The sequence below is a fragment of the Gordionus sp. m RMFG-2023 genome, chromosome 3 (genome assembly GCF_954871325.1).
Source record: "Gordionus sp. m RMFG-2023 chromosome 3, tfGorSpeb1-WG-v2, whole genome shotgun sequence".
NCBI lineage: Eukaryota > Metazoa > Nematomorpha > Gordioida > Chordodea > Parachordodidae > Gordionus > Gordionus sp. m RMFG-2023.
The window spans coordinates 15,076,756-15,103,078 of NC_088777.1; the positions used below are offsets into that span (position 1 = coordinate 15,076,756).

The following is a 26,323-nucleotide window of genomic DNA, read 5'->3' on the forward strand; positions in this document are numbered from 1 at the left end:
ATAGATTTTTAAATCGTTTTGATGTTTTTATACATTTTATTAATGATTGTATAAATTTTAATAGTATATTTCAATTTAATGAATAAATTATTTCGATTTTTATGCTTAAATTTTATTTATTTTTGGAATCTTCCTTTAATTATAATGTTATCACTAAAAAAAATTAAATTCTTTATACAAATTTTAGAAAAAATTATTCATATTAAGTTTGTATAGAAGGAATCATATTAAGTTTGTATAGAAGGAATCATATTAAGTTTGTATAGAAGGAATCATATTAAGGTGTATAGAGGGAATCATATTAAGTTTGTATAGAAGGAATCGTATTAAGTTTGTTTAGAAGAAATCATATTAAGTTTGTATAGAAAGAATCAACCAAATAAATTTTAAATAGCGAAGTTTCATCTATCAAAAATTTAACCACAAACCTACCCGCATTGTACATAATCTAATAATTTTACCCCTTACCCCTAGCCTTCCCCCTTATTTGCCCCCATCACTTCCTTTAAATAATTGTACGAATTTTAAATTTTAGAAAAAATTATTTAAAAATATCTTAAATAAAAAAAGATATATTAATTTAAAAATATCTTAAATAAAAAATTAACCAATAAGAAAATGAACCAATCATAAAAAAATAACATAAAAACAATAGTTTTCATAAAAAAATTACATAAAAAAAATCGCATAAAAAAATAACAAAAAATCGCATAAAAAAATAACATTAAAAAATAACAAAAATAATTGCCCCTGAAAAGGTACCCTAACCTTTAAATCTATTTATCTTAGATATAATCGGTTGGATCAAACAATTATTTCCATTATAGGGTCAATCATTCCCGAAACTTCGTTGACCCAAATGATAGATCCATTCCCACGAAAAAGTCGAAAGACGATCTTAAGGAAAACTATAAAAGACATGGGGATCGAGACAATATTCATGAATATTTACTTGAATATAGATATTTTAGAAAACATAAATTATTAAATCGCTTTGATCTTTTTATTCTATTTATAAATGACTGTATACATTTTAATACAATTTTTCAATTTAATGAATAAAATTGACTCGTTTATTACTATATTTCGATATTTTTATTTTGTATAAATTTCAATAATATATTTCAATTTATTTCGAATTAACCCTTCCCAACAAAGGTTAAAAAAATCACTTAGAATTTAAAGATGGGGTCTATTTTACCCCTAATAAATACAAAATTTAAGATTTTATGCTAATTTTCCTAAAATTGCTTAGATTATCAGACTATATTTCAATTTAATGAATAAAATTGACTCATCACAATTCTTTTACCCTCCTCCCCTCCCTAGGAATTAAGAAATATTTTTTAAAAAGAAAAAAATATTTTAAAATATCTTAAAAGAAAAAATACATATTAATTTAAAAATTTATCACCAAATAATAAATATATGCTACATTATTTTAAAAATTTATCACAAAACCAAATAATACTATATTAATTTAAAATAACATTTAAAAAAAACATAAAAAAAATAACAAAAAAAATAACATAAAAAAAATAACAAAAAAAATAAAATAAAAATACCCCTCGACTTAAGCAATAACCAAATTTTACCATAACCAATCCATCTCATTTTGATATAACATTTTCCAAAGTTGCCGCAAGTTATGTCATCTGTCGGAAAAGTTTCCAAGCTTAATTTTCTTTTGTATAAAATATCGAGTTAGCCTTTTATCTTTATCCTCATATTTTGAAATAAGGAAAAAAGTTGATTTTATAAATAATGATAATTTCATTTAATTTTTTTATTATAATTGCTTTCTTTAGATTCTTTGTTCAATCTAAATTTGATAATTTTTGAAATTCTAAAAACTTTTGGTTCATACTCAAAATAACATGAAAATTGCGGTAGAAATATAAAAATTGCTAAAAAAAATTTTTTGCGGGCGGCCTTCGGCCGGGATTTTGAATTGATTTAATTATCCGCCTATTATTTTTTATAATTAGTTATATAAATACAAAGTCGGTAACTATTTTTCAAAATACAATAAAATCTTGATTTATTAAATTATATTAATTTATAAAAAAAACCAACGATCTTTTTTAAATATAAAAAACGATTTTAATTTTACAATTAAAAATATATTTTAAGCGAATGTCCCTCAAAACGACCTCAATTGGAAATCTACCGTGTGTGTGTATAACATTATAGGGATAGGCGCTTAATTATCAAGTATCACGATTAAATACATAATAAGGTACTCCAAAATAAGATATAATACAGATGCAACTACAGTTGCGGCAATTGTACTTATCTTGTAGAACAACATTCACAGAGATACTTATCATCACAATATTGGTAGAATCTTTTTTCCATAATATTTAACGACTCTAATATAAATGAAAATTATACTTGTAGAACAAATGAGCAAGGCTATCATTAATGTTTTAAGACCTAAATCCAGGAGGTCAATTTTTGACGATTTGAAAGATGGGCATATATATGCAATTCTAACAGATGCATCTAAAGGGATTTCCCTTGATCTTCCGCTATTTCAACAAAATTAAGGTCATTTCAATAAAACTATTAAATTTTTTCCCCTCAAATAGTGAAAAATCCAAAGACATAGCTAACCATATAATATCAGATTCGAGATGATCAATAAATTGCATGTCAGCTTTCTGATCTGTTAATGCCTCAGTGAATTTGGAAAAAACAGAGTGTATTTACAGAAGCGAGTCTACACAATGTTGGTTGAGATATGTTCCTAATATCGGCCATCGATAGAATTTTAAAATTTTATAAACCTTTAAAAAATATTTCTTATAATGAATGGCAGAGGTATATTTAGGAATGATTTCACAAGTAGAATGTGCAGTTGCAATCAGAAGAATCTTAACAAAGATTCACAAAATTATGCTGCAGATGTGTCCATCTTTACAGTTAAAAATTGACAATAAATTTTATGTCGCCCTTGCTAAAACATAATTATATTTTATTTGAGATTTAAATAATAGAACTAAATGTTTACCGTCGTTATTGAGATTATAAAATTCCTGGCATGACATATTATACATTATTTAACCATTAGCTCGTTCTCTAATGTTGTTAAATCCGATTTCTCTCCTTTTTTCCAGGCAGTCCTCTTCAGGCTAAAAATGCGCTCGGATGAGGCATTAGAATGAGGTAAGGAGAAGTTTTGGCGAATCATAAAAAATAGAGAGAATTAAAATCTTTTCAAACAAGACATCAATGTCTTTCGGTATTTTTAATATATTTATTAAATTACAAAAACCTTAATTGATGGTTTCTGTTCCAAGGTCATAATATTTATACAATTGTAAATAGAGTTATTAAAATAAAATTTTGATTGTAAATATTCTGAAATTGACTTAATAAAAATATCTGCTTTATTTAAATATGTATTAATTAGAGTATTATTTGAACATTTTAATATAATATTTTTAGCAATAGCGCCATAAAATTATTTTCAATTTTTAAATATAGAGATGAACAGAGCTGTAGCATAATTTTGTGAAACATTTTTAATAAAGAATATTCTGATTGCAAATATTAACTGCATGCAGTAGATTTCCTACATGTGAAAAGAATCCCAAATATACTTCTGCCGTTTCATATTAGAAAGTTTTTTTCAAATTTTAGGACAGCCTTTAAAATCTTTATTTAAGAAGTATTTTTTTAAGGGTTTGTAAAATTTTAAAATTCTATCGATGGCAGGTATTAATGACAACCACCTGATAGGTATATATCGCAACAACTCACACCATTCCAAGTCAGACCACTTCACCAACTCTTTTAATTCATTAAATCTTTTAGTTGAACTAAATTCGTTAAGATATTTCATCACAATTATTTCGACATCCACAGACAGTACATTCATTGCCTTCTTGCAAGAACTATGTAGTATATATGGCATATACAGCCAATTGGTAATAATTCATTTGTGCTGCCTCAATTCGGTAACTTTAGATTTTGCCAAAATTTACAGAGGCATTATCAGCGCAGAAAGCTGGCATGCAAATCATTGATAACCTTGAATTTATGTGGCTAGCTACATCGTTGGATTTTTCACTATTTGAGGAAATTTTTTTAACAGTTTTATTGAAATGTTCTTATTCTTGTTGAAATTGCAAAGGATCGAGGGAAATGTTTTAATATTTCCCTTATTAGATACATTTGTTGAACTACACAATAGATGTATACGATTTCCGCAAATATAGTTTCATTTTGAGAATATTTTTGCATTGCAATCGATGTTGATATACTCCCCTGTACTGACTAATATTAATAAAATAATGTTGATTTATTATTGGATAAAAATAAAACAGGATAGAAAGAAATTTACAAACTAGACATGTTTTTCGAATAAATATTTAAAATTTAATTAAAAATATAAAAATAATCAATTAATGTCTCAAAATTATTATTTACATATTAAAAACGTTTAAAATACTTTTTAAAAAAACGGGAGAAATTAAATCGCGGTAGATTTTTGCGGGAGATTTCCAATTGTGGTAGTTTTGCGGGAGAGAGATATTTGTGTGTAAACTAAAAAACTGCGGGAGTCCCGCTGCAACCCTGTTCATACTTAAAGGTTGCTACTGTCTATTTCTCTTATTAAAACTAGTTTTTGTTTATTGAAGAAAAACTGATTGATGGAATAGTAAGTACTAATCTGGCATTTCATATGGTATGAGCTCACCCAAAAATATTTATTTGTTTTCGCATGTAGCTAATCGTGGCAATTTTATCTTATTTTGTCGAAAAACTATCTACCAAATGAATTGAAGAATCAATGTAATAAATTTCAATTATTGATTTAAGTTCCAGATTAAATGCTTCCAGAAATTTGGTTGGTTTTACGCTTTAATGGGAGATATAGATTTTATTTCTCTTATAGTACGATTACCTTTTTGTGTGTGAAAAAAATGACTGAAGAATTAATAAATATTAGCGCAAACCAGCTATTTTCCATTCTATCAATAATGCCAATTTAGGCAATTTTTCTTATTTTGCTAATAAACTTTTTCTTTATACTGTATATTAAACGAATTAAATTATAATTAATACGGAACATCGATAAAATTTTCTGAATAAATTATTTCCGTCGCTTAAATCATAGATTTGCCAAAATTTTGTTACTGATAGTTTTTTCCTTTTACGAGCTACTATACTCGTTCAATTGGTACAAATAAAGCAAGAAATAATGATATAATTTACAATTAGTTCGTAGAACTATTCAGCAGCCAAATTTAACGGCGCTGATATTAAAATATATAAATCTTGTCTATTCCTCTGTGATACACAAGTTGAAGCATATAAAGAAGTTACTCAGAATTATCAAACTATTATGGTAATTATAGATATAAATAGCTTAAACTTTTGATTTTGAATGATACGATCAAGTTAGAATATTTAGAAAGAATTAAATAAAAATGTAAATATAAGCCTAAAAAATATCTAAAAATTTATTTTTAATTCTACATTCAAATGCTGGCTCAGAAATGAGTTTAATGAATATGATTAGGCGAAAAAATTTTTCTTCGGTCTCATTTGATTTATTAGAGGCCGAATTAATGGTAAAGCAGAATTTTGACATGAATTGCGAAGAGTTAAAATTTATTTCATATATAATAAACTTTTAAATAAAATATTCCGATAAATATGTAGATTTGGATCTAATTTTTATATATTTTGACTTTATATTCAAATTCAAATTTAAATTTGTAAATTATAATTTGAAAAAAATTATTCACCATTATTTATATATAAAAGGATTGCAGTTGTCGCGCTTTCCCGCTTTTTATCCTTTAGTCATTACTTTTTATCCTTTAGTCATTAAAAATCCCACCTCACTCTTAGAATATGGGAGGTATGGCCGGGCCTAAAAAATTTTGCAATTTACAAAATGAGAAAATTGAATAAGACACCTATTTAATATAATTAAAATATAGCCACTTTTTATAATTATTTTTTGTTATCCTTCATTTATATACTCCTCTCAAAATTTAGAAAATGTTTTTAACAACCCCCCCCCCCACCCTTGTCATGGTAAAATATGTAAAAGTAAATAAATAAACACTTAACCCATTTTGCCCTGATTTCCCGATATTGGAATATCTTTATTAAAATCCTGATTTTTTTAATTCCATTTTATTAGAAAAAATGAGTAAAATTGCTTACAAATTGAGTAGAAGCGTTTAGCGATGTTTTCACAAAAACGCTATGATTTAAATTGAACTGGGGTAATTCCATACCAAATCGATAACTTTTCGGCTCGACCTTTTTAATTTTGATAAAATTTTGTATACTAAGAGAATATCATTAGAAAGCATCGAATCCAAAATTTTAGCCTCCTAGTACTCATAGTTCCTGAGATATCAATGGTCAAAAGTGCCAAAAATGACGTTTTTTCGAAAAATGCGATTTTTTAAAATTGAGATAAGTTAAAAAATAATGATTTTAAAAATATAAGTTATATGTCAATTTATAACTCTATTAAGGGTCTTTTATTGAATATTAAAATTTTTTTCAAAATAATATTGTTGCGGTTTTTATTTAAGTTATAAATTTTAAACATGAAAACTTCAAGTGTTTCGCTTTCCAAATTTTTTTAAATTTAATATTTTCTTATTCTCTAACCTTATATCTATTCATAAAAAAAATTTAAACTTGGGACAGCCATGGGTTTTTTAGTTATTGCGATTTAAAAAATCAAAAAATAAATATTATTTTCAAAAATAGATGGCGCTCATTTATAAAATAACGCGTTTTGTTAAAATTATTATTTTTTTTAAACTTTTTTCCATTTTAAACATAAATAATAAGATTTTCCAGCATTAATATTATGAAAATATATTATTTAGATCAATTGATAGACTTACTTATTATTATTATTACTTTATTGATAACTTGTAAAAATTATTAGTTTTTATAATAAATGATTAATTTCCTAAAAAGATAGTTACAATTCCTATATAAGAAAATATAATTAATTTCTGAAAGATAATAACAAGTTTTCATGCACCTGCCTTGATATTAATTAATTTTTATTTTACAAATATTTCAATATTAATTTTTTCTTAAAATTATTTATGTATAAATATAAATGTGCAAATCCTTTTAAAGAATCTAAACACTTTTATTGTAAAAAGAACCTGCGTAAAGTTACGACGTGGATGACACAATTTCCAAACATTGAGGCGGAACACTATATTTGTGATAAATGTCGTAAGCGTTTATCACAAAAAAATATTGAAAATATAAATTCTGATAGCGAATATGTAAATAATATCCCCACAGCATCCGCATCAATAGATACAATCAATTAAACCTTAAACGAAATTGGAATATCTCCTATTAAGAAAAAAAAACTAGCTGAAAAAAATTATCCAAAAAAAAGATAGCAAAAATATCAAAAGCACTTTCAGATATAATAATTAACAATCCAGAATCGGACACAAAAGACAATAATGATATACTCAACAATATGAAATTACATTATCCTAATTTATCTAAAAATAAAAAATATCAATTGCTGACCATTCTGCCTCCTAATTGGAGTGCAAATAAAATAAAAACGGAATTCAACGCTACATATCATATGGCATATAATTCCAAAATCATTTTAAAAGAAAAGGGGATTCTTTCAACTCCAAATCGAAAGCCTGCAAAATATCTCAATCAAAACAGTTGATATTGTTAAAAGTTTTTTTTGCAGTGATAAAGTTAGTAGGGTATTACCAGGAAAAAAAGATTGCTTATCTCTCATTGAAAAGGGGGAACGAGTGAACGCTCAAAAAAGGCTAGTTCTTAATAATTTAAAAGAATTATATAGTCATTTTAAGGAGAGTAATTCAAGCATAACAATTGGATTTTCGAAATTCGCAAGCTTAAGACCAAAAAATTGCATATTGGCAGGGGCTAGCGGAACACATAGTGTATGCGTTTGTAGCATACACCAGAATATTAACTAATGATTTTAGGCTGTGAATTAGCAACATTGACTAAAAATGGTGAGGATATATTAACAACTTATAGAGATGTTATAGGCAGAATGATTTGCAACCCCCATTACCAACCTGTTATTTTGGTGACTGTAGCGAGTGTCCTGGCTCGACACTCTTAAAAGAACGCATTGAAAAATTATTTATAAAAAATGATATAGCTCTTATTACGTTTAAACAATGGGTTTCGGTAGATAGAACAACTCTGGAGACTATTTCTCAATCTTCAGACGAATTTATTAATTAAGTAATATCTTTCATGAATTTTTATTTATCTATTATATTTACAAATTAATAAAATAATTTTACGAAATTTAAAATTATTAATGCTGGAAAACCTTATTATTTATGTTTAAAATGGAAAAAAGTTTAAAAAAAATAATAATTTTAACAAAACGCGTTATTTTATAAAGGAGCGCCATCTATTTTTGAAAATAATATTTATTTTTTGATTTTTTAAATCGCAATAATTAAAAAACCCATGGCTGTCCCAAGTTTAAATTTTTTTTATGAATAGATATAAGGCTAGAGAATAAGAAAATATTAAATTCAAAAAAATTTGGAAAGCGAAACACTTGGAGTTTTCATGTTTAAAATTTATAACTTAAATAAAAACCGCAACAATATTATTTTGAAAAAATTTTTAATATCCAATAAAAGGCCCTTAATAGAGTTATAAATTGACATATAACTTATATTTTTAAAATCATTATTTTTTAACTTATCTCAATTTTAAAAAATCGCATTTTTCGAAAAAACGTCATTTTTGGCACTTTTGACCATTCATATCTCAGGAACTATGAGTACTAGGAGGCTGATTCGATGCTTTCTAATGATATTCTCTCAGTATACAAAATTTTATCGAAATTAAAAAGGTTGAGCCGAAAAGTTATCGATTTGGTATGGAATTACCCACTGGTATTATTTTAAAAAATGATGAAAACTATTTTACGTTTTTTAATTTTTTTTTATATTGTTTAGTTTGACTTGTGAAATCAGCAAAAATAAAAAACTAAAATAATTGAAGATCTAATGATTTATTTCCATAATTTATTCTTCATAAATATTACAAATTTATGTAATCTAGAATATTTTGAATTTTTTTTTGATTAATCATAACTATGCAGTTATTTCTATTTATTAAAATGCGAATAGAAGAAAAAGGAAAGGTCATAATATTCAAATGAATTAGTTACTATTATATCAAAGTTATATCGATGTGCATTATCTCAAAATTGTAATTAGGAGGCATTAATTATCAGTAAAATTTTCTATAATTAAAATAATCTGAGAAAATCAATAAAAAATTCTTAGCTTCAGTATATTTTTTTTATCTAGATTAGAAATAAAGTATTACTTTAAATGACATAAAGCACACTTTTAAATTTTATGTTGGGGGGGGGGTTAACTTATTCTGCTAAAAACTTAACCCAATATGTCCGCTCCATACTTACAACCATGAGTGAGACCAGGAAGACTAATATATTTTCTATCACATCAGATAGAGGTTACATGCTTATTAAATAAACAATACGTAATAAAATATTCTTAAAACATTCGCGTTTATGATTTAAGAAACTTCGGTTAGTAAATTGATATTGAATATATCAATTTCACTTAAAATGAATTCACAATTTTCGCGGTCATTGCGCTCGCTATAATAATTTCGCGCAAATACATTCGCGGTAGAAAATTCGCTATAAATGGTTCGCGATTAAAGTTTCGCTATAACGAGTTCGCGATCAAAGTTTCGCTAAAATGTATTCGCTCTAAAGTATTCGCGGTTTAGGTTTCGCGGAAATTAATTCGCGATAACGAGTTCACGATCAAAGTTTCGCCAAAATGTATTCGCTATAAAGTATTCGCGGTTAAAGTTTCGCGAAAATAAATTCGCTATAAAGAGTTCGCGATAAAAGTTTCGCTATAAAGTATTCGCGGGTTAAGGTTTCGCGGAAATAAATTCGCTATAACGAGTTCGCGATCAAAGTTTTGCTAAAATGTATTCGCTATAAAGTATTCGCGGTTAAGGTTTCGCGGAAATAAATTCGCGATAATAAGTTCGCGATATTGTCTTAGCTATAAATGTTTCGTGGAAAAAAATTCGCGGAATTGGTTTCGCTATATTACCTTCGCTATAAAATTCCTTCGCGATAAACGACATTCGCGATAAAAGTTTCGCGAAAAAGTGTTTCGCGATAAAAGTTTCGCGAAAAAGTGTTTCGCGATAAAAGTTTCGCTGAATTGACCTGATACGCTTTTATTTGACGCCCATATCAATATTTTCCATTGTTAAAAATATTTCTGACCTCATAAGACCTAGTAGACCCGCCTAATTAGAATATTAATAATAAATATTAAAGTCAAAATTTAATTAAAACACCTTTTATTTGACGCCCATAATTTCAATATCATCATGTTGTTAAAAATATTCATAACCTCTTGGACCCACCCTCTAGAATAATAATTATGATTACTAGTAGACTACAGTATATAATTAACACACCTAGCCCTATTAGCCTATCGAGACCGAGAGGGAACGCTTGTTCTTTTAATGAATAAATCTAATGTATACTTTTCTACTAAGTTCAAAAAAAAAGTTAAAAATAAATGGGTTGTGCCGGGTCCCCTGGTCTGAACCCCGGGTCTGTGGTCAGGGTTCGTGCTCAGAGCAGGCATGAGCACAAAATTTGGTCGTAAATTTTACGACCAAGCAAATTAACAACACTATGCCATATCTGTAATAATCCGATAACTTTTATTAAAGGGGCAAACAACATATTTTTCTCGTGAATGAAAGATGCGAATAGATCTTTATTATATTTATAAACCCTATTATCTTTATTGAAACCTCAAAAATATTAAAATTAAATATTATTTTTAATTCCAATTTAATACACGAGCTATATAATATTTATATATGAAAGCGGATTTATTCAAATATATTTATTATTTTTAAATTTACCAATGTTAAAATTTAAAAAAATAAGATTTTATGTTTTTAAAGCAATATAATTGTTAATTTTGATGATTAAAAAATTTAAGATGGAGGTGCAATCAATGTAATGTTCTTCTTCACCTATTCTTATTTTAAAAAATTTATACCTCCTAAAATGGTTGGGAGAGGTGTTATCAATATGATACCACTTATTTTTAAAATATTTTTGAAAAATTTAAATTATATTTTTAATATATATATATGTTAACGTCAATGTGTTTTTTCCGGCAATGTGTTATTAGTTCAACTATAAATCATTTTTTGAGCGCGTTTTTAAACATTTAAAAATCTAATTTTACCGGAAATGTATATTGAATTTCATATAATTTTTTCATAAACTTTTAAATTTAATACAGTAATAATATGATTAGTTGTAACACATTTTCATAATGTGAAAAACATTCTTATATAGTTAAATAACTTTCCATAATTATTGTAAAAAACATTTAGATATAAATTAAATTTTTTAAATTTTTAAAAGTTTTTAAACTTTAATGAAGACTAACATTTAAGTTATGAATCAAATAGTTTTTTTGGACACAAGTTTAAGTGGAAAAATGAGAATTCAAAAAAAATTTTAATAATAAAGTTCTTAAACTTTAATGAAGCTAACGTCAAAGTTATGAATCGAATATAGTTTTTTTATGTTTTGGGCATAAGTTTAAGTGGAAAAATAAGAATTTTAAAAGATATTATATAAAAAAAAATTTCTAGGATTTTTACAATACCTTTTTTAAATTTAAAGAATTATTCCAATATTTTACTTTTAGTTATCCAAAGCATGGAAATCAGGATAAGAAATTTGAATAATTTCTTAAATAAACATGAGTGAAAACTCGAATTTAGGGTTTTCAGATAATTCTTATTTGTTTAGAATTTTTTATGATCAATTTGAAACACCAAAATAAAAAAAACCATTTATCATTTATTTATTCTTTGTAAATAAAATATTGCATAATATAAATCAATTACAAATTCAATCATTTAAAGGTATGCATCGAATTCCCTCTTCAATAAACTTTATGGTGTGAGAATAAAAATTTGAAAAATTATATGTAAAATAATTGCCTAAAATACTCGTAACAATTGAAATAACTTCATTTCGGTTATTGGGTTTAGGAGAATTTGATCTATATTGATTTTTAATTACTCCGAAAAAAATTTCTATCGGATTTAATTGCGGCGAATAGGGTGGCAAAAATATGATATTTGGATAATTCTCACTAATTATCCTCGCTCGATGTATAGGAGCATTATCCATTATAAGTAATGAATTTGATGGTAAAAGTGCGAATAATTCATCCAGGTATGTCTTGAATTTTATCGCAGTAAAAGCCCCATCTATTATTGTGAATTTTTTCAATCCACTTATTCCTATTGTGCATAGGTTACCGGAAGTTTTTAAAAATATAATGTTTTTCTCAAAATTTTCTTTCAAGTTTTTATAAGTATTTTTAAAATAGAATGTATTTTTCACAACAAGTTTTTACAATAATTACGGAAAGTTAAATTGAAGTGTCGGGGCTTCCGTTATGGGTAGAATGGTTGGTGGCACATCTCGATGATTTTTGGTATGCGTCATTTTAGGTTAATAAAAGCAACTACAACAATTAAATTTTAAATTTTATTTAATTTTAAAACCAAAAAAAAATATAAAAAAATAAGATATATCTGAAAACCTTAAATTCAAATTTTCTTTCACTTATGTTTATTAAGAAATTATCAAATATCTTATCCTGATTTCCATTCTTTAGACTAAAAGTAACATTAATATATTGAAATAATACTTTAAATTTAAAAAAATTTACAATGCATTTAAAAAAAAAATTATTCTAAAAATATTAGAAAATTTTTATTCTCATTTTCCCACTTAAACTTGGGTCCAAAACATAAAAAAATTATATTCGATTCATAACTTTGACATTAATCTTCATTAAAGTTAAAAAACTCTTATTATTAAAAAAAAATTAAAAAAATTATATCAAAAATTTTTTTAAATTTTATCAAAATATTTTTACAATAATTATGGAAAGTTATTTAACTATATAAGAATGTTTTTTCACATATGTGTTACAACAAATCATATTATTATGTATATTCGATTTCCCATATATTTTTTATATAATTTATAAATGACTCAAAGGTTAACAGCAAAATTGACTGCAATTCATAAGATAGGTATTCCAAACATGATGGAATATATTTCAGGAAAAATCAGATAAAACGACATCTTTATATAATTTTCTCGTGAGTAAAAGATGGATGCGATCACCCTATTATCTATTTAAATATGTTATCTGAATACAAAGGATTTTTAAACTCCGCCCAAAATATATTTTCTAAAAAATATAAATCTTATAATAGATAAAAATGGCGATTATAATTTGCAAATTTAATTAATTATTGTTTACAGAAGTTTCCTGTCACCCAGCATTTAAAAAATAATAATAATTTAATTAGGTATTTTGAATTTTATTATTTTCAAAAATCAATATCGATTTTTTTATCAAAAAAATCAGATAATTAGATAGAATAGTTTATTTTTTAAAATATTGATGCGCATCGAAATTATTAAAAGGTTAATTTAATAATCCATCATTAGATTTTACCTTGTTATGCTTCCTTTTGCAAAAAAGATATTGATAAAATAAATGGTGTTTGGAGTTAAAATATTTTTATTTAGGAAATAAAATTATAAATTGAAATATATAAAACGGTTTTTTAACAAAATAATTCAAGAATTAGTCTTTGTCTAAAAAAATATATATAATTAATGAGAATGGGAAATAAAATAAATAAGTTATTAAAAGGTTAATTGATTTATTAATTATAATTTTGTAAAATTATAAATTTCCTCTTTCTTTCTATATATTATATAAAATTACAATTTTTTTAAACCAAATTTTCAATTACTTAAAAAATTCAGCTATATTAAACGAAATTTATTGTATTGTTAAATGAGTAACATAAAAATGGAGGTTGTCCGGATAGTAAAATTTTTTATTTGTTTAGTTTGACCAATATTTTTGGAAAGGGACAATCTTAAATTTGCATTCTGTTAAAAAAAAATTTCCTATAAAATTTTGAACAAACTTGCCCAAACAAATTTTGGCTACAAGCCATGCAGAAGTTGATCTCAAATAACATAATATCTGTTTCTAATATATTATTTTTAATATCCAATAATAGTAAGTAAAATTATATTTTGTATGTGGACTAAATTTTAAATAATATACCGAAAGCAATTTTTAGGTTTGAAAAATCTAATTTGACCTGGAATTTATTCCAGCATGTATTTTTCTGTGATTTTAGATAATTCTATGATTAACTTTTGAAATATTTTTAATTTATTTAATTTTTCTATAAAATAAAATAAATAAAAGTTTGCAGCTCAAATTGTTTGAAATTCATAGAGAAGATATTCCACACATGCTGGAATGCATCTTTAATAAATCAGAATTTTTAAATTTAAAAATCACTTTCAGTAAACAATTTCAACATTTTTGTTTGTAATTTTTAACTCACCTGAATAGTACACATGGTAGATACCAATTTGGAATTATTGGTGTTAATGTCAAATAAAAATTTATGGCGCTGAAAAATAAATATGATATTACTAATATATTTTCTTAGTGTAATAAATATTATACTAATTTAATAATTAAAACTATTACATAGTTTAAATTAAAATCTTATACGTTTCACTATATTTATAAAATTTGTGAAGGGAATCTAGATCAGAATTGAATTATATCTAGGTGGAGTGTATTAATATTAACAAAGATCAACACTTGGCAGAAGGTTCAGATAAGAAATACTTTTGATAAAAGTCTTTTTATTAATCTTTAACTAATGGTTTTACAAAAATTTCATAGGAGTAGTTTTTCAATTATAGAATATATAAATCAAAAGTAAATATATAATAATTTATGTTAATCTAAAAAATTATTAATCAAAGGCAAAACATATATATAATGTATTTTGCAGCTATAAAACACATTTAAATTTTATAATCGAATACCATTAAGAAAAAAAGATAAAATCATATTATAAATAATTTATAGTATGTACAATTATCAAAATAATATTAAAATATTACTATGATTAGAAAACAAATTTTAAAATTAAAAATAAGAGAAAATAAAATTTTATTACATGAAATAAATAATTGATTTTTATTAGAGACCTGCAGGCCAAGTCTGAAATCCAACCCAGAATGGGCTAAAAAAATGGTATGATTTTTCAAGACAGGGTTAAAAACTTGGGCAGGTTTGAATTTAAAATAATAAATTTGAATTCTCTTAGAAAATAATAAGATAGAAAAACAAGTGTTTGATATTCATTTACTGTTCATACTTAAGATTTCCGCTCAAAACACAACCATAATTTATTAAAAAATTAAATTAAAAATTCTGACCTGTAAAATGATTAAAAATAAAAATCCAGGTCATATTTTCAAAAAAAAAGATTAATTTTTTGGCAAATCCATGCCTAAAATTTTCATATTCCCAGGCATCTGATTTTTATAGATGGTATATAATTAAGAGCTTATATGAATGTAAATATTAAACATAAATGAAACAAACTTAGCTCTAACGGGGAAGAGGTAATATCAAAACTTTGTTTGTGAAGTAGGGAAGGAGGGTTATCACATAATCATAATATGCATGTCCATTTTATAATTTAATAATTTTAAATTTAGTCATTAGGGGTTATTCAGCATCAATGCCTTAGGGGGGGGGGGCAGGATCTAGAAGGCTGTGTAATCTAGGCAAGATTTGATATTTATTTATATTAAAAATTGATCATATTAAAATACACAATTCAATTGTTAAATGACCTGGCTCAAAATAAATGAAATGAACTTTGGATTGTCATCACAAATATAAAAAATATATAACTTAAAAATTAGATTAAATTCAGCTATTGTAAAATGTAGTCATTTCATTTAGTCTGAACTGGGCCTATTTATTTTTAAAAAAATTATTACTATATTTAGTAGAATAGGGAAAAATTTTAATATTTGACATTATAAAATTTAAAAAGACACACCAAAATCAGGGCTAATGATAATGCACGTCGCCAGACAATATATAATAATTAACTATAACGACAATATTTTATTCTCAGTAAAGTAAGTATGCTTTTTATTATTCAAAAAGATCTCCAATTATATATAATTACAATATTTTAAGAAACATATAAGATCTCACCCTAAAAATAAGAAATCACTTTCATAAGTACAAATTGATTCAGTATCAATATTTACGTGATACGTGATAAAAGCGTTTTCGCCCTCTGGTTGTGGATACAACAGAGCTACACTAGGTTTTCCTCAAAAATCCATCAAACTGGATAGTTAATTAAGGGAAGAAAAAATGAGGAGCCCTTCACACGTTTGTGAGCAAGCCGCACGTACTTGTACGCGCAACAGTCCGAGAACTGTTGCTTAAACGTCTATAGGCTAATAGACAAAAAGAAATGGGCAAAACAAAAGCCTATACCCAAGAACTGCAAAAATAATTTAATTACTTTAAGGGTGGGTGGTGTCTAAAGTAGACATATAGTTGATTTTATTCTATTATATAGAATTAGTTATAAAATACTAGGCAAAATTCGACTTTTACAGACATATTTGACAGTTAGAGAATATATTACAGTTAATAATTTAACAAATTTTAGTAATCAATGCTCTTGATATTAAATATAGCAACAATTTGCATTCAATTATTTAACGCCATCTATTTCTTTTAAGATAAAATGATATAAAAATAAATCTTTCTATTATTTATCCCACAATGTCTGTAAAAGATATTTTCTGATGTCCTTATCAATATTTTATAGTTTTCTGTAAAATATATAATTCGATATATTGGTAAAATTACTTGATTGTCATTTGATAATTAGATATACTGTAAATCTACGACATATAATATTCCAATGTTTGTTTTGTGCTTTAACATTTTTTTAATTTATGATTTAATTTTATCAATAGTTTTATAATTAAATTTTACTTTTATTAAGATAAATAAATTAAAATTACTTACTTTATAAAAAATTATATTTGATATATTATATTATTTAGTAATTTTATGGATCTATTATTAATAATTATAATACATTTCACTTCTGTCTTAAGACTTATCTTTGGCTTAATATTCCATTTATTAAAAAACATTTTTAATTCATTTTACATATAATTTTATTTTCCCAAAAATCTATAAATTATGATGAATAGTTTTATAAAAAAATATCAACTTTTACTTTCTTTCTTTTAAATTATTATTTAAGATATATGCATACATATTTGAGGGTCAGGGAGTGGGGGGAGGACTAAGGGGGATATTTATTATTAGCTAAAAATGATATTTACAAAAAGTGATATCTCATTTCTGAAGGGGGGGATTTCACCTTGTCCCCCCCCCCTGGCTACGCGTATGGCTTGTCGCTATGGATGCTATGTCGCTTACGACACATCAGCTGCTCTGTTGTTTAATGTCGTGTTGTGTTTGTCGTGTCACTGCCGCTATTTACTGTGAATGCTCCCTAAGCCTCCAAATTTGTTTCCAATAGCTTATAATAATTAAAAATAAAAATATATTGACCCAAAGATAATTTTTGTTTCTTCTTTAATTTAGGTTATCTAGTTATGGGTCTGTTCGGGAGGGGGAGAGGGGTGGGGATAAATCGGCATTGGCTTAGAAGTAGAAATCCTTGTTTGTATACAGACTTTTTAATGTAATTTCTCGAATTAATTAGCAGTCTTGATCAAGATCTATGGTCAGATGTCATATTTTAATTTAAAATAAAATTATAAGTATTACTTTTACACAAGAATATAATATTTGAATAATTGTGTTATACAACTTTTATATTTATTATGTCATGACCAATTACATAATGTCCAATGACATATATGATGTATATGGTCATGTCATGATTGTTTCTATAATTTTCTTTCATAATGTGATTCAAAATTATTATAAAGATGCTTCCAAACTATCAATTTATCGCAGATAGCGATGTTAATAAATGGATTGAGAAGAAGTTTTATAAAGGTATGAATTAAAAAATTAACTTAAAAAGATTTATAATATTAATAGATACCAATATTTTTGTTTCTGACGAAGATTATAAACATACAAGTTTTTTTAAAATATATACCATTGAAATAATAGTCAACCAATTTGTTTACATATTTTTAAATCCAATTTTTAATTAATAGGTTTCAATGCTCCTATTATAACCCAATTACAAAATAAAATACCATATAATAGTGGTTACATTGATAATGATTCAGAAGATGACAACTCTGATATTAATCAATTATCCTATTCATCAAAAAAATTAAATAATGATTCAATATATAATGATTTAAGCCTTGATTTTATCAAACGAAAGAGGGGTAGGCCAAAAAAAAATTTCAATCCTTTTTTGGATTTTAATTTTACATTGGAACAAACTATAAGACAACCAGAATTCTCTCACCCAAAATCTCTGCAAACTAAATATAATAAAAATATTATTCAAGAGAATGGAAAGTAATTATGAATATATATATAAATAATTTTATTAAATTATTTGTAATTATTATAAAAATTGATTATTAGAAATAATTTATCATCTGTTTTTTAAGTAATCAAATTCACAAAGAAAGTTCACCCAACACACAAATAACAACTCCTAATCTTACTGATATAGGAAATTCAATTGTATCCAATTTTCTAAAAAATCACATATCTCCCCTAGTTAAATCTGCAGAATTAAATGACTCAAATAATCTGAGCTCAGATGAATTTCAATATCCACATAATCATTCTAATACAGAAAACATCACTTCTGGTGCCTTCAGTTTTTCTACCAAATCAATTGAAACAAAATTATTGAATGTAACAAGCACAAACTCATATTCAAAATCACACCTCATATCAGATTCAATTGATAAAGTTGTCAACAATAATTTTGAATCTCACAAAAGTATAGGAGATTTTTCCCAGGGTAATAGACAGACTAATATAATCAAAAGGTTACCAGGAATAAGGGGTAGACCCAAAGGAAAGCGAGGACGAATAGCTGCCTTATATCCAAACAGAAATGTAACACAATCATTCTTAACCGCTTACAAGAATCTAACATTTGAAGTCACTAATGAAGAACAACAACTAAATTCAGATTTGCCTAATACTTTATCAACTCTTACTAAAGGAGTTTCTGATCATGCTATAAATTTAAAAATTGAGGATCATGTTTTGGATAATTTCCCTAAAAATTATGTTAAATTTTTTGATAATAATAATAACACAGTGACTAGGAATTACAGAAAACCAAATTTCATATTCGCTAAAGATGATTCAGAAAACAGCAACAATGAAATGGATGAAGAATATTGTGGGACACAAGGACAAGGGACAAATGGTTTATATAACATATTTTATATATATTAGAGGTGTACCTATATTGCAAACATCTAAGTCCAAAAATTTTTATCTACACTAATGGCTAATATGGTTTTTTTAATTTGAGGGTTCAAATTTTAGCATCTTAGCTCTTATATTTTTGGAGATATCAAAAGGTAAATATGAAGAATAAAGGTTTATAGATTTTTTTAAAAAAAATATTTTTAACTTGGTGCTCCATTTAACCCCTTTTTATAGTTTTAAATTCCTATGAAAAATATTAATGAATTTCTCCAATTTTAAGAAAATATCATGAGACCAATCTATCAATATAAAAAAAATTGGAATGTCAATTTTTTGTTTCTTTACATGGGAAAAACATATAAAAGTATAGGCTTTTTTCCAATAAAATTTAATTAATTGTTCTAATATTATTTTGTATTTATTATGATGTTTTTATAATACTACACTATAATAAGAATATAAACATTTTTACCCTTTTATGTACAGAAAAAAAGGTCCTTATTTACTTGTTATGAAATATTTTTGCAAGATTTTTTCAAAAATGGAATATAATAATTAATTGTTTATTTTATATCAAAATTCCTTTTTAAATTTTACATGAAAATATTTTTAAAAATATTTCATGGTATGTAATATTTGCATCATAATTCAAAAATGATACCAAAAGTTAGTTATATTTTGGCCTAGCATGAATGAAAAAATATATTAGAACCTTTAGTTACATATTATGCTAAAAAATATTCTTTGTATCTTTAGTGTTTTTATTGATTTTTTACCATGAAAATGAAAACTTGGCATTACCAATTTTTTAATATAGATATAGATTCTACTTTCTGATCTTAAAATTTTATGAAACTTGGTAAAACACATTATATTTAATGGGATTAATCAGAGGTGGATACAGACCATCCTTGAGTGTGAATAAATCTTGAATTTTGAATAGTGATTGGACATGACTGGCTTTTCCAAAAAATCACCATGCCATGGAAAATTTAATAAACTAATGTCTTTAAAATCTGTTTTATCTTTACACATTATTATAAAAAAATTCCCCAAAATACCACCTTAGGAGAAAGATCCAATAGGGAATTCAATATTTAAAAAAATTTAACAAAAAATTGAATAAACTATTAGACCTCTGATATATATTTTTATTATGCATTAATTAAGTTGTTTAAAACACTAAAATTGAATTCATATCGACTAGTTAGTTTGTTACCAAAAAATTATTGCATAATGAAATTATTGCCGAATCCAATAAGCAACCAAATTTTAAAAAAGAAAGTAGTCACTAATTTTCATAGAACTCCCCCCTTTAAGCCAGTGATGCTAAGCCCCCCACCCTCCTTCTCCATCCCTCAGATGACTAAAATTTTAAATGAACACTTACTATATAATTTTTGAAATATTAACATTTAATATATTTTTTTAAGTAGAGAAATACCCTATCGTAGCCTTGAAGAAGCTCAATATCCCTTACCTTCTGAAAAACAATGGAACAGGTTTTTCAAATTTTTAATTAAAAATAAAATTTGGATTAGAAATATTGTCAAATAAAAAAAACGATGCTCATTTTTTTTAGCATAGACATAGCCAGAGTGGACAAGGGGAAATCCTCCCCCCCCCCTTCAGAAAATTCTTTCTCTTTTTTCAAAAATATATATAATATATAATCTTAAATTATGATTATAATAGTGCGGCATAATTGAGTTTTTTCGAAAAAAAGCAAACCTTGAGAAAATCTAAAAAACATAATATAATTCTTTATATCTAAATAATAATAAATACACGTTATTGTACAAGTGCCTTTTTAGCCTTTGAAGGTCCACCTATGCATCGTTTTTGACCTATTGGAGTGTCATTGGCTGCTCTAGGAGGTTTACATTAGTTTAATCTTATAGCCAAACCAACATCGTGCTTACACATAAATAATTTTAAAAAGATGGGACAATTACAAATTTCTTTGTTCCAATCATCTTTGTTTTGAGGTAGTCTTACAAAATAAATGCTTAATGCTTATATTGATTAAAAGAATTCCATTCTAAATTTTTCACAAAATTTATTTAATCCTGATTAATAATTTCAATTTATCACCAAGGATATGGTACTCAATGTAATCACCCCTCTCAATTGATAGAATTTTTTTTTAATTTTTGTCTAGTTATAACTTGATTTACATATTTCTAAAGTAATTGTTGGATATGTCATAAACACTTTTTGAGAAGTAGTATACTGACTTGAAGAGGCTGGCTGCTAGCATAAAGACATTTTGCAACTATTCCTATAGCAACAATTTTAAAATTGGATAAAGGTAAGCGTTCTCTAACCGTATTTTCATCTTTGATTACTCACTTTCTTGCTTCTAGCGCATTGATGATGATAGGTAAGGTGTTTAAAACTTTCATACCATGTGTTGTTTGAATCCAATTTCTAAATATTTAACAAAGTCAGGAACTGCTGATTCCCATTTTTTAATAAAGAATATAAATTGGATTTAATAATAATTTGGTTTTGACTTAATTGTAATTTATTGATATCATCTATAATCTCAGCTTGATGTAATTTTGGTACTAGGGAAAAATTAAAACTCCCCAAGTAAATAATTATTTATTAACTGATCAAAGATACTAGCCAAATTATTTTAAATACTGCCCGAATCAATAAAAAAAACGAAAATTAAATATTAACAGCCCAAAAATTTTAAATACCTACCAAATGTTTTTTATACTCCCCGTTTTGATTTATTTTGCTGCCCATTTCTTAATAAAAAACTGCTCGAATAATTTGTTCTATTTTACCTTTTTTTTGAATTCTAGTCAATCTATTCAACCACTCGATGAATTTGTTTGCCCACGAAGATGAACACATGTAAAACTTTCATTTCAAAAATTCAAATTTTCTTATTATTTATTGTTATATAAGATAGTAACTTAGCTTCGATTATTCAATATTATCTTTATAATATATAAAATTATTGTATTATATTTTCAATAAAAAAAAATGCTTATTTATAAAATATTCTTTTTGTTGCCTCATATAAATGATTAATCTGAAGTGTTGGCTCTTTTGAATAATTTTATTAAAATTATTATAAAAAACTAGCTTTTTCTTTTGATTCCGTCTTTGGCATAATGATTGTGCACCTTCCATTTTTTATAATTGATTTAGCAAACTAAAATTAGAAGATGGAAATTGGCTCGAGAATTCAAATTTGATTGGTCTGTTTTTTAAGATTATTATGCCCTATTACTAAACAGTTGTTTAACATATTTTTTCTGTATGAATATTTTACATTAAATATTATAGAACGACGCTCTTTACTTTTCTATTAATAGATTTAATTATATTGTTAATTATTTTTTAACTCATGGACTGCCCATATAAAAAAATATCAGGCTCTAGAATAAATCATTACAGAAAGGAATATATCATAATACTAGATCTTTCGGAATTCAGAATTATTTTTTCGGAATCTGTTAAAAACAAGCCACAAAGATTTGGAATATTTATAAACGTGGTGTTTTTTAAAAATATTAATTTCTCAAAATATTTTGGTTAGCCCTACAAAATTATAATTTTTTTAAATTTTATTCCTATAGTTAATTTTTGAGGGATTGGTTTCGCTGAATTGATTTGATAATGTGCAGATTACCTACCTTATAAATTTCACACAATTTGGCTATTAAGGTTATTGTATTTTTTATAAGATTTATATGATAAATCAATATATAAGTTAAGAGATATTCAATAATTTAGGTAAATTCGAAATTCATAGGCTGGAAGAAAAAATATATCATCTGACTCGAAGAAGAAGGTAAAACCCGATATTTGGAATGTTTTTCTGGACTATCTGAAATTATAAACATTTTATTTGTAAATTATCGAAATATCAATGTATCTTCACACCCGATAAGACATAAGTATGATAAAACACCCTCTATATTAAACGTATCCACAAGAAACTAATTAAAATGTTAATAAAATTTTAAATTAATTATCATTAAATAAAAAATAAAAATTTTATGATGGATTTAAAATATTATTATCACAATACAATTATTCCCTTTTTGTGGCAATATTGGTATCTATCATATATTAGTTCATCTCACAATTTATCTGTACCGGTAAAAAATCTTAATTGAAAGTTTAATTTCATTAATTAATAAGAAACAGGACTCTGGTTAGATATATGAACTGATGATTTTAAAAAGTTTAATTTAAATATATTGCCTTTGCATTACATCACATGACCCGTAAAAATAGACTATCTCAATAAATTCATTACTAACCAACCTTGGGAACAAAATTCTAAGAGCTCTTGAGTATTTCACTCGACGAAATTGTTTCGTTCATATGATAAATATCTTATAAGAAAGGTATACTTAAGGAAAACAAAATAATATCCCAAAAATCAGCCAGACTATTACCATGACAAAAGATTTGACTTGCTATAAGAAACAAAGCGATCGCAATTAAAATTTAAAAACAAACGCTTTATCAAGATTGGAAGCTAGATGGTAATTGGGGATATCCGTAAAATGAGTATTTGGATAAAGATGATACAAAGACGTAAAATACTTTAACCATAGGTTGCCTAAGATACCGAAGTTGAAAAAAAAACAAGTTATCACAAGGTATTATTATTTTATAAATGATTGATTTTAATGATACTTATATAAATATGAAGGACGATAATTACCTAGTAAAAGTGATTTTTTATTTTATTTACGTTTCTGAATATTTATATTTTTAAAAAAATGATAAAACACTAAAAAATTAAATCAGTATATAAAATTACCAAATAAAAATAAATATATATCTATATTATAAGTATCGAAGGCTCTAAAAAGAGCTTATTTAATAATGAATATTTACATAAAAAACAATTGTGTTTAAAAATTTCTAGTTGAAGTTTTTGTTTAAGAAATATGGATTCGGGATTTTATTAAAAATTTTCCGCGATAAAGTTTTTAAAAAAAATATGTAGACGGGAAAAATTGCTGGTAGTTGATATGACTATTGGCTGAAATATAAAGTTATTTAATTTTGAATATTTTTTTATTTTCCCAGCAATTAAGGGGGCTTGAATTAATTGAAGGAAAGGAGGAGACGCAGTTGGAATCACTAAATTTTCTATAATTGAAAACGGCCAAATCTATTTGTAATAAACATGTTCCATAAAATTTTAACATTTATGTCACCGGAAATTAAGAATGCCTGATGAAGTAGAAAGATTGAAAGTAAGAAAAACTGTCAAAAATTTATTATTTTCTTATCTATACGCTGAAACGGAGAGCAATGATAATGTTGCTCAAACCACTCCATAAAAATATACTTACAAATATTTTAAGCATACAATTTTTATTATTTTCTTATCTATACGCTGAAACGGAGAGCAATGATAATGTTGCTCAAACCACTCCATAAAAATATACTTACAAATATTTTAAGCATACAATTTTTATTTTTTCTCCTATATTATATATGGGCTAATATATATAAATTAAAGTTTTAAATGGCCATATTTCTGATTCAAATTAACATTTATTTGATTATTTTAAAAAGAGAGTAAATTAAAGATGGTGAGTTTAAATGAAATCGATATATGAATATTCATAAATTTTAAAATGGAACTCCTGAATTGTTATATAATAAAGATGGGCACAACCCACAAATGAAATTGTGCAAGATACTTTTACGGACCTGGCCAAAGTTTTGAAATTTTATTTAAAGTTGATTATAAAAGATTATTTAAGGACGAAACACTAAATTATTTGATGGGATAACTATGAGCCGTGTCAAAAAACAACAAATTTCCACGAGCCGATTCAGGCCTACTTAGAAAAACAACAATAATTTTCCGTATTCAACTCGCGATTCAATTGGTTGGTTGGAATTTCTTTAAAAAAAACCACCATCAAACCTGGAAACCTTGATTACTTAATATTTTTTTATAATCATTATGTCTCATTAGAGTTGTTTAAATGTATTTTTCAAATGTCTATAGTAGACACAGGTAGATACCCTTATATCTAGATACAGATAAGATATTCTCGAGATACAGTCTTATAATCATATTCATAAAATGCTTGCACAGTTTAATATTTTATTTATTTTACATTATAAAATGTGTCTATTAGCTATTTTTCTCGTGATAATTTACTTGATGGAAACCAGCTCAGTTTTTAATTGGGTGAATATTTAAACTAAACAAGTATGTAGGATTAAGGTTAGAGAGATATGGGTTAGGATTAATTAGAGGTTTTAAATTTTTAAATATGAATTAATGTTGTGATATATAAAAATGGTTTTTAAGAAAATTTAATCATTTTTATTAATAACTTGTTAAATCTGACAGGTCATGTGATTAAAAATAAATTCCTTGAGATGAACTTGATTTTGATTAAAAGTTTATACTTAAAGATAATTTTTTTTAAAAAAAAAGCCCAGTTAAGTTTGAATTTTTTTTAATGCTATGCTAATTAAATTGTTATTCATCAGTAGTGTTGCTAAGAATTCCCACTTTGGTCGATTATTTAAAATGGCCAGATTAAGGTTTTAGCTAAAATAATATTATGCAAGCCTCGAGATTTATCAAATAGAGGTTCAAACCTTTCTGCTATTTATGAACAAAATCTCTATGCTTACATATTATTTTGGCTAAAATATTAATCGGGCCATTTTTTATAAATCGAACATTTTTACTACACTATGTTCATCAGTCAGAATGACTAGTAGAATAATCTGAAAATTCATAATATATATATATTATTATTACCATCATATTTTCGTCATTCATTGTAAAAAGTAAAACTTTTCTTGAATTGAAAAAATATAAATGACTAAATATTTAAAAACCAAAAATAGGATTAAATTTCAAAAAAAAAGCTAAAATTAGT

At 25.3% G+C, this 26,323-nt stretch overlaps 2 protein-coding genes across 5 annotated transcripts in view; one reads left to right on the forward strand and one right to left on the reverse strand.

Annotated features, from left to right (window-relative positions):
- Nucleotides 1-16,065, reverse strand: part of LOC135926428 (guanylate kinase-like) — a 38,106-nt gene extending 22,041 nt beyond the window's left edge. The window contains exon 1 of one of the 2 annotated variants that reach the window (XM_065462302.1): nt 15,995-16,065. The gene's annotated coding sequence lies outside the window, so the exon portion shown is untranslated. Of the gene's footprint in view, nt 1-1,565; nt 1,595-15,994 lie in introns of those variants that run through there. The other variant, XM_065462303.1, reaches the window with a different exon arrangement.
- Nucleotides 16,066-17,955: 1,890 nt separating this feature from the next.
- Nucleotides 17,956-22,429, forward strand: LOC135926330 (GATA zinc finger domain-containing protein 14-like). 3 transcript variants are annotated; one of them, XM_065462166.1, is made up of 6 exons: nt 17,956-18,062; nt 18,108-18,149; nt 18,230-18,545; nt 18,641-19,419; nt 20,858-20,926; nt 22,241-22,429. In XM_065462166.1, exons 1-6 carry the CDS (start codon nt 17,993-17,995, stop codon nt 22,294-22,296), a joined length of 1,332 nt encoding a protein of 443 aa, XP_065318238.1. In that variant the 5' UTR covers nt 17,956-17,992; the 3' UTR covers nt 22,297-22,429. The 3 variants fall into 3 exon arrangements, with proteins under 3 accessions (XP_065318238.1, XP_065318239.1, XP_065318241.1); XM_065462167.1 differs by having other exon boundaries at nt 20,861-20,926; XM_065462169.1 differs by lacking the exon at nt 18,108-18,149 and having other exon boundaries at nt 17,981-18,062.
- The last annotated feature ends 3,894 nt before the right edge of the window (nt 22,430-26,323 follow it).

Excerpts from the sequence above, each read along its gene's own strand:
- LOC135926330 (XM_065462166.1), top strand. The coding sequence starts at position 17,993 with ATGCTTCCAAACTATCAATTTATCGCAGATAGCGATGTTAATAAATGG. Across the intron at positions 18,150-18,229 it reads CGAAGATTATAAACATACAA|GTTTCAATGCTCCTATTATA; the intron begins GTTTTTTTAAAA and ends TTTAATTAATAG. Across the intron at positions 19,420-20,857 it reads ACAAGGACAAGGGACAAATG|TAGAGAAATACCCTATCGTA; the intron begins GTTTATATAACA and ends TATTTTTTTAAG.